This window comes from Hibiscus syriacus, unplaced genomic scaffold (genome assembly GCF_006381635.1).
Source record: "Hibiscus syriacus cultivar Baekdansim isolate YM2019G1 unplaced genomic scaffold, ASM638163v2 tig00006753_pilon, whole genome shotgun sequence".
NCBI classification, from domain to species: domain Eukaryota; kingdom Viridiplantae; phylum Streptophyta; class Magnoliopsida; order Malvales; family Malvaceae; genus Hibiscus; species Hibiscus syriacus.
In genome coordinates, this window is record NW_024062111.1 from 189,889 (window position 1) to 202,216 (window position 12,328).

The following is a 12,328-nucleotide window of genomic DNA, read 5'->3' on the forward strand; positions in this document are numbered from 1 at the left end:
ATAATGCAAAACTTGTTTTACTATTTTCCAATGATCGATAGTTGGTGATGACATATACTGGTTCGGAACACTCATCAAAAAAATAATATCATGACTTGTTATAATAAGATAATTCAATTTTCTAATAATTCTTTTATACCTTCCAAGACCATCAAATAATTCACCTTCTTAGACCATCAAATAATTCGCCTTCTTTGGTTAACTGTAAATTAGGAAGCATTGGAGGACTATAAAGTTCAGCATCCAATTTTCTCAAATTTGGTAATAGATCAAGCATATATTTTCTTTGGGGATAGCAAGATTCCTCTGTTACTCTTGTTCACCATAACTCCCAAGGAACATTTTAATATCCTCAAATCTTTGGTGTGAAATTCAATACGGAGAAAAATCTTCAAAGATGAAATTCCACTAGAGTCACTTCTAGTGACTATAATATCATCCACATATAGAACTAATAAAATAATGCCTCCATCAGAATTTCTAAAGAAAACAGAATAGTCTGACTCACTTTTTTACATCTCGAACCTCTCAATAGCCTAATTAAACTTTCCAAACCAAGGCCAAGCCCTTTGTTTCAAGTCATATAAAGATTTCTCCAGACAAAATACTTTCCCATACTCCCCTTAAGAAGCAAAATCAGGTGGTTACTTCATATACACCTCCTCTTGAAGATCACCATGAAGAAATACAATTTTTATATCCAACTGGTACAAAGGTCAATAAACAATAACTGCAAGTGAGATAAATAACCTAACAAAAGCAAGTTTAACAATAGGACAAAATGTACATAATAAACCACTTTATATGTCTGAGCACATCCTTTGGCAACAAGTTGAGCTTTCAATCGATTAATAAAGCCATCAAGATTAAATTGAATAGTAAACACCCACTTGCACCCAATAACTTGTTCGTTAGTAGGTAAAGGTATCAAAGTCCACTACCATTGACATCCAGAGAAGTCATTTTCTCAAGCATAGTTTTACGCTATCCAAGATGAGCTAATGCCTCTAAAAGAGTTTTAGGGATATAAACAGTATCTAAGGATGTAAGAAAGGAAAGAGGAGAGAAAGAAAAGTGATTATAGGAAACAACAGAAGAAATTGTTTATGTACATGTGTATTTACCTTTTCAAAGGAAAACAGAAAGATCGAGATCATTTTTGGTAGTCGGATCTAATGGCGAAGATATTGGCTCATCAAGACATGATTCGAGAACCTTTATAACCTAGTTAGAGCTAGGTGGGTGTGGGCGACGTGAGTAGGTTTTTTTATGGGAGGCTTAATAGATTAAGGTTGAACCAATGTAGAGCATAACAAATCCAAGTTTGATGGGACATAGTAAAATAAGAAATCACCCTCTTCTTAATGCACAGAACCTGAAGAAAAAGGAAATGGTGTTTTTTTCTTCAAAAAGTAACATCGATAGACACAAGATACCTACCTAGACTTGGACAATAACAATGATACCCTTTTTGTGCAAAGAATACCCAAAAACACACATTTCATATACTTGGGATCAAGTTTTATAACCTAAGGACGAATATCCCGAACAAAACAAGAACAACTAGAAATGTTTGGTGAGATGAAAAATAAAGTTTTATTAGGAAGTAGAGTATGAAAAAGGATGTTACCCAACAAAAGAAAAAAAGAAAGAATACAATTGATTAGAAAGCAAGCAGTAGACACGATATCAATCCAAAAACATTTTGGAACCTACATTTAAAATAACAAGGCTTGAGCAGTTTCAAGAATATGCCTATTTTTTCTTTGAGTAACACAATTTTGAGAAAGGGTGTCGACACATGAGATTTGATGGAGAATGCATTGCTGAAGCATGTATTTTAAAAAATGACTTGAAACATATTCTTTTGCATTATCACTTCATAATTTTTGTACAAGTGTACCAAATTGGGTTAAAATTTTAGCACCAAAAGAAGACAAATGAATAAATAATTGAGAACAAGATTTCAACAAATGAAATCATGTCATTCTAAAATAATCATCAACAAATATAACAAAATATCAAAAAATGGCTTTAGACATAACTAGACTAGGACCCCAAACATCAAAGTGGACTAACTCAAAGGGAGCAGAAGCTCGTTTATTGACTCTAGGACTAGAACTAAGGCGATGATGCTTAACAAATTGACAAAACTCGTAATCTAAAGACGTTAAGTTAGAAAATTGAGAACAAAGTTTCATAAAAAAAAGAGTAAGGGATGACCCAATCGACAATGTTCTTCAAAAGGAGTGAGAATCTTAGTGCATACAACTATGTCTGATTCATGGGTGTCAAAAATATAGAGACCATCAGGCTCATGTCCCTTATTAATAATCTTATTCGTCAAGATATCCTGAAACAAACAATAACCAGAAAAATGAGATAGAATAGTTAAGGTATGCATAGTTTTACTAACTAACATCAAATTAAAAGATAATTATAATAAATTTAAAATAAATGATAAAGTAAGAAATGTTGTAGGATTTTTAGTGCTAAAACCAATAACATTGGATGTGGAACCATCTGCTAAAGTAATATGAGTGTTAGATAGATTGAGATTTAATTTGAGAAACAAGATTGAGGTTACATGTCATGTGATCTGTAGCATTAGAATCAATGACTCATTTGGATGAGGTGGAAACAAAACATATATTGGATTTATCTGACTCAACAGAGGCATAAATAATACCGGATGGTTGTTTGACAGTTTCTTGGAGGTGGATGAACTTGACATACTCATCCTCAGATATTATAACAAATGTTGAAGACATTTCTACACTAGAAGCAACATGAGCAAATCGAGTTTTCCTGGATTGCAACTTCCGACAACCACACTTGACATGTCCCGATTTATGACAATAGTGACATATAACTTCTCCATGCTCTTGTCCACTAACTCCAAAATGTTGATCAAATTTGTTAAATTTCGACCTCATGTTTCTATTAGAGCCGCCACTTTTGTAAATGTTGTTTTTCAGAGTCGAAAGTGGTAGCACGACTAAGGAGAACACTGGTAGACTAAGAAGACAAGACATGTAAAGAATTTTTGGTACGATGAATCCTAAAAAAACATCTTCTAAACTAGAAATTTCTAGACTATAAAGTATCTGAGATCTAACAGTCTCAAATTCTGACGAAAGACCATCTTTAAAGCTCATAACCGTCATTTTCTCTCATTGACTTTGTCAGGCCTCTATATCTGCACCGAAAGGAATTAACATATTAAGTCTTCATATGTCTTCTTGAAGCCCATAAAACAACTTGTTAGAGTCTGATCTTCTTTACTAGCCCTGTAAAAACTCTGACTAACATCATAGATACGAGAGAAATTTTCTTTATTAGAATATAAGAATTGCAAATGTTCATCAATTGTTTCATCGTCTTGAAATGATTAACCTTACCCACCACTATCGATGAAGTTACGAATCTAGATATACAAGTGAGCATCTTCTCTCATCCAAGGAAGTTGATAATCATTCATAGGAGGATCATTAGTCAAGTGACTATCCATAGAAAGACTTAGTAAATACAACTCAATTGTATGATTCCTATCAAAAAAATTTAAACCAATTAACTTATAGACAGTAGTTTTAGAAGTAACTGAGACTATATCATACATAAATTCAGCCTTCTTATCACCCATAAGTGTGTGAGATACCAACGAACCCACAAAAGAAATTAAACCGATAACCAAACAACACCAAAAAGAAGACACTCAACCCAAGAAAGAATTAGCAATAGGGTGTGGACGGAATCAAGCAACAATGTTGACGGAAGAAGTCGACAACGTAACTCCCAACCACACGCTCTCACGTGCCAACATGTGAAGAATCCGCGAAAGTTTGTAACGGCGCATGTGGCTCACTCATTGGGATGTTGGTGGCCGGACTTTCTAGATCGATTGATCGACGCACAATGGATCTCTTTGGTGCTGGTGGTGTCAAGAGAGAGGCCTCCAAAAGCGACCAACGAAGAACGACCAAAAAACACCTTTCTTTTGATACCCAAACAACCCCCACTTTTCAAGGGAAAAAAAAACACCCCCCTAAAAATGTATTTTAGAACATATGATACCATGTAGAATTATAAAATAGAATACTTTCTCGTGTTTATTTGATCAGTAGATCAGTAGAGAGGTGTATATATACAACTCTAATATTGCTAAACTAGGTAATATAAGAACTAAAGCCTGTTAATTTCCAGGAAAGACCAGCATTTGAGAACACACTTACATGCCTGCTGGCTTAGTGCTTCTTCTTGCAGGAGAATACTGCAAACAATCTGTATATCCAGGAAATAGTGAAGAAGCTCAATGATAAAGTAAAGATTTTTCTGGTGCAATCATACATAGTTTCCCGGTGATACAAATTTCTGTATCATTATGGTGGAACTTAAATTGCAGTTCCACCGAAAATTAATAAAACGAATGGCAGCTTTCAATTCTCACTAGCATACAGATGATCCAACTGAAACCTAATGCTCGCAAATAATAGGTAACTCTAGCTGAAGCCTGAAAGTAAGCTCTTGAACAAAAATTGGATAGCCAACAAACAACAAAACTGAGATGACTTGAAGATTATGAGGATGAGGATTGTTCAACATTCGCTTCCTGTTTTTCTTTCTGACAGTTTTCATCCACGATTTGCTGCAACTCTTTTTCACTAGCCGCTATTAGACGTTTGACAATGTCAAAGATGGTAAGCCTAATGCTGCGGTCGAAACGAGATACAAATGTCAGTACTCAGTAAAGCTTAAAATTCATTACAAGTTGTTTCTTTTATGCCGCAAGAATCCTTGCACCCACTAAATAGACATGACGACTTTGACTACCAAAATCATGATATGTTAGCTACTTCAGTTATATCTCCTACATGGGTCTTAGATAACGAAGTCCACATGGACATTGACTACTACCTCAGGATATTCCAGCTCTAAATCAAGCATTATGAATATGGCACAAACGTTTTCTTGTTCAAAATAATGGAAAGAAATGAAAGTGAACCTGCTATTTGGAAGGGTTTTCAATGCATTTGGAACAAAACCTCTGTACAAGCCACCAACACCATCACGTTCAATAATACCTAAACAAGCAAGAATACGTTGAAGTCAGTGAAGCCATCAAGTCCAAAGTTTTAACCTTTTTTTCCTACAACAAATAGAACTGAACAAATGAAAAAAGAATCCCGATTTGATATTATAACACCAAATGTATGGATGATGGACGATAGTGAATACCAATAGTTGGAACATTAACAACAGTCAAATTCTAATATACCCAAGTCAATGCAGCTATATCTCGCACTCAGTGAGAAAAAGTATGCAGGAATATATATATAAATGGAAAATGCCAATTAAGTTCAGTACATTTTATATCGACTAGGTTCAGTCATGACAATACAAGTAATATCATCGACTTACCAGGAATGGCTTCCATGACTGATTTGTACGGTGTACCCCTCATTTGCATTTGTCTTCTCACTGTGTCTAAAGGATAGCAGGTCATGGTAGCTGCAGCAGCTGAAGCTACAGCTGTCAGTAGAGATGCTTGAGTTGTTTGGCGATATTTTTCTGGCAAAGCCCTCTTCACACTGTTATAATCATAAGAATTTTCAACACAAATTTAAGTTTGGGTTCTCATATGATGTTATTACTAAGTGTCATTGGGACTCACAGGTCAAATATGCAAAAGTTCACAGCAATATACGGAGCTATGCTGATGAGAGAAGGTCCAAGACCGTAATAAAAGGAAGCAAAACCTTCCACCCGCAACATGGTCAGGGCAACCTGGAAAGAGCACAGCGAGGTTTATCTTCCAAAAAGTTGGTGATCTTCATGCAGTAATAATAAGAGAGTTGGCATACCTCAGACATTTTTCGATACCCTGGTTCGACAGCTAACCGTAGCCTTAGGACATCTAATGGATATGTTATCTACATAAGAAGAAAGAACCGGAACGGTGAAAGACTGAAATTAGTAAAACACACAAAGCAGTCAATTAGAGAAACCAAGATTCATTCAAGGGGGAAAATAGAAAGAAAAAAAAATCAAACCAAAATTAACTGGTCATGGACAAACTTGAATTGCAGAAATAATTTCTCCTTAAAAAAAACTCTTTCTGGTTTTCCCATTACAGAGTAAGTAAATAAGTATAGTCAATAGTAAAAAAGCAAGAATCATAAAGGAAATTTTCTACTGAACAGAAATATGAGAAGGCTCTATTATTGCATCACTTACAAAAGTAGATGTCATGCCGGCACAAGCTCCAGCAGCAAGTCTTCCAAGTACAGATAGCTCACCATCTTTTCCCTTGAAAAGTTTCTAGAATTCGATAGGAAATGGAAATCAAATGACCAAATCCATCAAGGGACACAGAATAAGTATGATGCTAAGATTAAATCATGCATTGTATATAATACCTTATAAGTTTCATAAGCAAAGAGCTGGACAGCGCTGTAAGGAACGACTCTTATCACCTGAACCATTAAGTAATGAATCTATATCAAAGTCAGCTTAAAAAACCATCGCTATTAAATTATCAATATTTATTCTCAAAATAAGGGATGGAAGTAAAACGTTGCAAAGAACCTGCGGAAGATTGCCCTTCCAGTACCCTTTAATTCCATCATCCTTCCCAATCAATACAATCGCCTGCAATTTACTCCGAAATATTCACCAACATTTAAAATATAATCCAATAAAACTACTTTAATCAGCTAAAATTCAACAAACATATAATTACCAATACTTGCAAAGAAATAATCACACATATTTTCAAAGATACCCCAGAACTAGAAAAATAAACCAAAAACATACCTCCATAAAACCAATAGACTTTTTTGCAGTCTCTTGCCCAGCTCTAACACCATGAGTCTGTCAAAGGAAAATTCATCTTAAATAAGTTTAAATATGTTGCAAGTCCTTGTAGTTGAATAGAATTTGAGACTTCATCCTTGCAATAAAAAGTTAGAAATTAATTCTTTTACTTTTCCGATTTAAAAACCTCAATGCAATCATTGGCAAAATGGGTGCTTTCTGAAGATTTTGCCATCAATAAATCTAAACTATCATCCTAAATTCAGAACCAAAGCATAAGCAATTCAACATGAACTCAGTCTGCGCACTTTATAGCAAAGGAGAAGGAAAATGAATTCTGGAAAATTATATTCCCTTAGTCCCAATAAATTTGTCACTTTTGTGTTTTAAATTATCCAATTCAAATTATCACTTTGAAAAATTCAACAATTATTAAAAGCTATATTTCATTTTCTACCCTTTTTCTTAGTTTTGCATCAGAAACAAAATTGAACTTTTCAAAAACTAAATTGCCATTTTAGTTATTTTACAACTTTTCAATCCTAAAACTAAGTAAAATAAAATCAATATATGTGACAATAAAATCAGGACAGAGGGAGTACAATTCTGAATTCCATAAAAAAAATAATTTTCTCAACCAAATAAAAAATGCTAAATTATCCAAAATAGTGGTAATTTATTCGAAATTTATATTGTTGTTAAGAGATAACTAAATAACAAACTAAAGGATACTATTTTTCTTTAAATAAAGAAAGAAAACCGAAAGGCCTTTAACCTGCATTAGAAGCTTGACGCGGTCGAGGGGAGCCGTGACGGTTTTAGCGACAGCACCAGCTGCGAAAATTGCAGCGTCTCTGGGGACGTAAGCTAGAGAAGCCAAAGGATGATTCAGGAGCTGAGCCGGAGAGGGTGCGAAATCCAGTTGCTGCTGTCTCCTCTCTTCCATGGAAAGAGAAGCGAAATTACGAGCAGTGGCCCTGGCGTAGCGGCTATTGAAATTGAAAGTGAGGCGGGCGTTTCGACAGAGATAGTCATCGGGCTTCGTTGTCCCCAAAGGGGGGAGACCTTGGATGGACTGGAAGCGTAAAATTGCTTTGTCTTCTCTCATGGCGGAAGGGTGGAGCGGGGTTTTCAGGGGTAACGAAAAGATAAGGCTTTGTTGCAGTGCTGAGAGAGAGAGGGAGCGCAAAGTTGAGTGACAAGTCTGAAAACTTTGCCTCTCCTTATTTTTATGTAAGGTTAGAGTTACAGAAAAAATGATACTTAAACTGATTCCTTTTAATTTTTATTTCTCTTAATTTAGTCATCAGTTGTCAACGCTTTATCTGTACAGAAATAAGCTCATTTGCAGAGTATTCTCTCATCCTTTTTCAATCCCATATGTTTGATTTTATAGATGGGAGTAAAAAATAAATAAAAGGGGAAATGAGATCACATGCTCAGACTTTGTCAAACAAGAGTTATTAATAGACCTTCAAAATAGAAATGCTCCAATTACACCTCTTGTTTCTCCATGTTCTCGGATCAAATTATATAATTAATTGGACTCAATTCTCATTCGATTAAATTCAAATTTTATCTAATATATTTAACCACACTTTTTATTTGATCGATACACGATTCAGGTTAACGTTTGATTGTCGATACAAATGAAATATAAACTAATCCCATTAAAAATAAAATATCAATTGACTCCATAAACGTTTTTTAAAAAAATCTTCTTTATAAAATTTTAAATTAAAAAATATTCAAAATAAAAATGATTGATGCAAAACTAAAACCCATGAGAAACCAAGCAGCACCTCGAAAAACCATGCAGCAGACAAGACTCTAGCAATAGAAGCGCACACTTTCGCTTATCTTATCAATAGAGAAAGACAACCTTTTATATTAGAATAGATAAATTTATAAAATTTTAAGTGTAAAAAAATTGTAGAATTTTAGAGGACGAAAATATATTTTTAATAGAAAATACAAAAAATATTTTAAAATATATATAATTTAAAATTTTTAGGAGAGATGATCGCTTTCATCCGCCCTCTGTCAAAATCATAAGGGTGCGTCTGGTTCACGAAATATAAGATTATCAGTGATAATAGGATTACCGGAATATAACATTACCTAACACATTACTGTGAATGTTACATTATTGTGTTTGGTTTGTTTGGCTATAATGTAAGATTACAGTGTTTGGTTGAAGGAATAAAATATTACTGGAATGTATATTTTACCAAATTACCCTTATTCTATATTTTTTAACATGTGTAATTCTAAATATTTATGTATATAAAAATTCATCGATAATATATTATTTTATTATTTAAATATATCATTTATTATTTTAATTAATATTAATATTAAATTTTATATAATTTATCTAAAAATATATTAAAATTTCACTTCAACATTTAACTAAATGTTCAATATTATGGATTTTTAACTTTCACTATAATATTGAATCGACCACGACGATGATTCTATTGGGTAATGTTTTCCACTGAAAAAGGAGCGTATGGGTATCGATACTCCACTCATGGGGTATCTATACTACCAGTTATAAATTCAAATTTTCGACCGTTGCAGACAATGGTATCGATACCTCACCAAGGAGTATCGATACTGAAACATAAGATCCATACCATTTTGAGATTCAGTTAAAATTTGGAGTCAAAACCAAAGAAGTAGTATCGGTACCGTGTTTATGGTATCGGTACTACTATAAGACATGGTATCGATATCACTAAGGCAATATCGGTACTACCTCTTTGAAAATCAATTTTTGACTCGATTCAAGTTCGAAACACTTTGTAAAAATATTACAAAAATATTTTTAGTGTGAATCTCAATTTTTCATTAAATAAGGAGTAAAAATTGATATTTTAAAACTTTGAGTAATATTTGTAATATTCGAATAATTTAATCGAATATAATCTTAAAATTTATAAAAAGTAACTAACATATTCGAAAACTAGCACATTACTTGCAAGCCATATACTACATAACAAAAAGAAGTATAACATTAACCATAAGAAATTTGTACAATGTTCAGACTTACAAAAGATAATAGTCATGACATTATAAACTTAATCATATATGTTGGCTATATTATATATATATAAAAAATTCTCCCAATCAAAAGATTGACATATACCTGACTAAGCTACACAAAAAAGTTGGGACCATATTCTAAAGTCACAATAAAAAAGAGATCGACATAATTGTAGAAGGACCACAATCAATGTTTTTAAAACCGGACCGGACATTGAACCGGTGAAGGTATTGGTTCACTGGTTCAACAGCGGTTGAACCGGATTTTATATAAAATAATATTTTTTTTAATTTTACATAAAATTCAAAGCAATATTAATATATATGTAACATTTTTTTTAAGTTTACAATATTAAAAGGTATAAAAATATCACAAGTCATAACATATATAAATTAAAAACCATAAAATCAAGTGAAACAAAATGATTCAAATCAACTACAACATAATATTTAAGGTAAAACATATTAAATAATAAATATAATTATATAACTATAATCAAAAAAATAAAATTAGGGCTTAAAAAATCATAACAAATGATGTAATTTGGTTTAATTTAAAAAAAAAATTTCTCACATGGCTAAGAAACATAGAAGAGCATCCCAAAAGTTTAAAGAGTAAAAATATGATAACAAAACAATCGCACATGGCTAAGAAACATAGAAGAACATCCCAACTTACTTCTATAAATAATAGAGGTAATTTGACATTCAAAATCATGGAGCCTTTCGGTGAGCACAGAGCGAACTATTCTTTCGCTTCAATTGAGCTCAAATTTTAGGCTTCAATTGAACTTCTAAATTTTTTTTGAGTTTGAGCCTTTTCGAGTTCAAGTTTTAATATTATATTTTGAGCTTGAGTTGAATTTGATAATTTTTAGCTTGTGAGTTTTTGAGTTGAGTTGAGCTTACTTTTAAAGTTTTTCGAATTCGAGTCGAGCTCAGCAATACTTGAATTTGACTTGGCTCGTTGAACAAACGATGTCGTTTGGTTTAATTTTTTTATTAAAAGAAAAAAAGTGAACCGGCGGTTCAAACCGATTTTGTCGGTTTTCAGCTGGTTCACCCCGATTTTACCGGTTTTCAATCGATTCATTGCTATATCGATTTTGTGAGGTAACCGGACCGGATAGGCCACCGGTTCACGGTTCAACCGGTTGAACCGACTGGTCCGGTCCGGTTTTGATTACCATGACCACAGTCAAAAGGATGGTATTGCAATAAATCAATACTTATTTGTAGAATTTTGGATTTTAAATCAATACTTATATCTTGTATACGTTGAATGAGCGTAAAAGCCATTGGTATTGCAATAAAACTGACATTGGAGGGCACAAATCAGGCCAAATACTTGGAAACGTGGATCATTGCAATGATTGCAATTTCCTGTATCATCATTCAATTAAATTACCTACACAGGGTAAGCATTTATCCATACTCTTAAATCTTATGATGATAATTGTATAGCAAAAGCAACATGCATATAGTAGATGCTTTCCTACACAAACTATTTTAACAAAAACCTTATACTTCTATTGCAGAATTCTAGAAATTATGTTTTGGAATTAAAAATTTGTGTCTGCGTAAGGTTTGACTTGTTAACCTGCATGAATAAACTAATTAGAAATTACTGACACATTTGTTTCTATTTTTTTTTTGTTAATGATTAGACTTGATCCAAGAAGTGTTGCAATATCATGTCACAAGTGAAGAGAAGGAATATTCCACTAAATACTTGGAAAATTCATTACAATCTAGCAAACCATAGGCACTAGGATTGCTATTAATGCAGTTGGCTGCTCATTGTAAGAGATGTATGGGTGCAAGGGACTATCCGTAAGAATTGTATGCTCTGAATTATGAGAAACAGAAAAAATAATTTGAACGAGGAAAATGGAGGAGAATAGATCCATAAGCTTCGGACTAGGGTTCCTTAGAAGTTAAATCTGAAGTTGATTGTGTCCCACTATCAATAAAAAAATGAAATATCCTAAGATCTCTTCTACGACCCTGTGGTATACCCGAGGTTGATTGCATCTCGCCATCACAAAAGTAGTTATGTCATAGATTCTGTAATAATACTCTACGTTATTTATATAGATTCCTAGCACCCTTGTTCCTTAAATAACTACAAATCCTATTTCATTTAGGACTTTAATAAATCCTTTGACTTCAAAATAAAACTAACAAAGTTAAAAAGGCAATATGAAAAGAAAAGCCAAATTATGATCCTCTAACCTAATATAGATGCAAAATACCGAACAAAAACTCTGACCCAATTACTTGGAACGTGCAACATACAAATTAATGTTTAAACCTAGGTAGCCCCTGCATTATTTATGTTTAAGCTCTTAGCTTACCTTGTCACGGCTCAAAGGGATGCGATTTATGTCGACAAGTCATTACAAGGTCAGTGTTTTTCCAGTTGACGTGTTATATTTCTCTTAATCATTTGTGTTCATTTAAAAAT

The 12,328-nt window shown here is 33.1% G+C and overlaps 1 protein-coding gene across 1 annotated transcript; it reads right to left on the reverse strand.

Annotated features, from left to right (window-relative positions):
* Positions 1-4,427: 4,427 nt before the first annotated feature.
* On the reverse strand, positions 4,428-7,994 carry LOC120201036 (probable envelope ADP,ATP carrier protein, chloroplastic). The gene is made up of 10 exons (XM_039201728.1): positions 7,589-7,994; positions 6,814-6,870; positions 6,586-6,648; positions 6,417-6,473; positions 6,235-6,318; positions 5,862-5,930; positions 5,672-5,784; positions 5,419-5,588; positions 5,003-5,081; positions 4,428-4,709 (listed from the first exon to the last, which is right to left on the reverse strand). The coding sequence occupies exons 1-10, from the start codon at positions 7,919-7,921 to the stop codon at positions 4,577-4,579; spliced, it is 1,158 nt and encodes a 385-aa protein (XP_039057659.1). The 5' UTR covers positions 7,922-7,994; the 3' UTR covers positions 4,428-4,576.
* Positions 7,995-12,328: the final 4,334 nt, after the last annotated feature.

Excerpts from the sequence above, each read along its gene's own strand:
- LOC120201036 (XM_039201728.1), bottom strand. The coding sequence starts at position 7,921 with ATGAGAGAAGACAAAGCAATTTTACGCTTCCAGTCCATCCAAGGTCTC. Across the intron at positions 6,319-6,416 it reads TTGCTTATGAAACTTATAAG|AAACTTTTCAAGGGAAAAGA; the intron begins GTATTATATACA and ends ATCGAATTCTAG. Across the intron at positions 5,931-6,234 it reads CCGGCATGACATCTACTTTT|ATAACATATCCATTAGATGT; the intron begins GTAAGTGATGCA and ends CTTCTTATGTAG.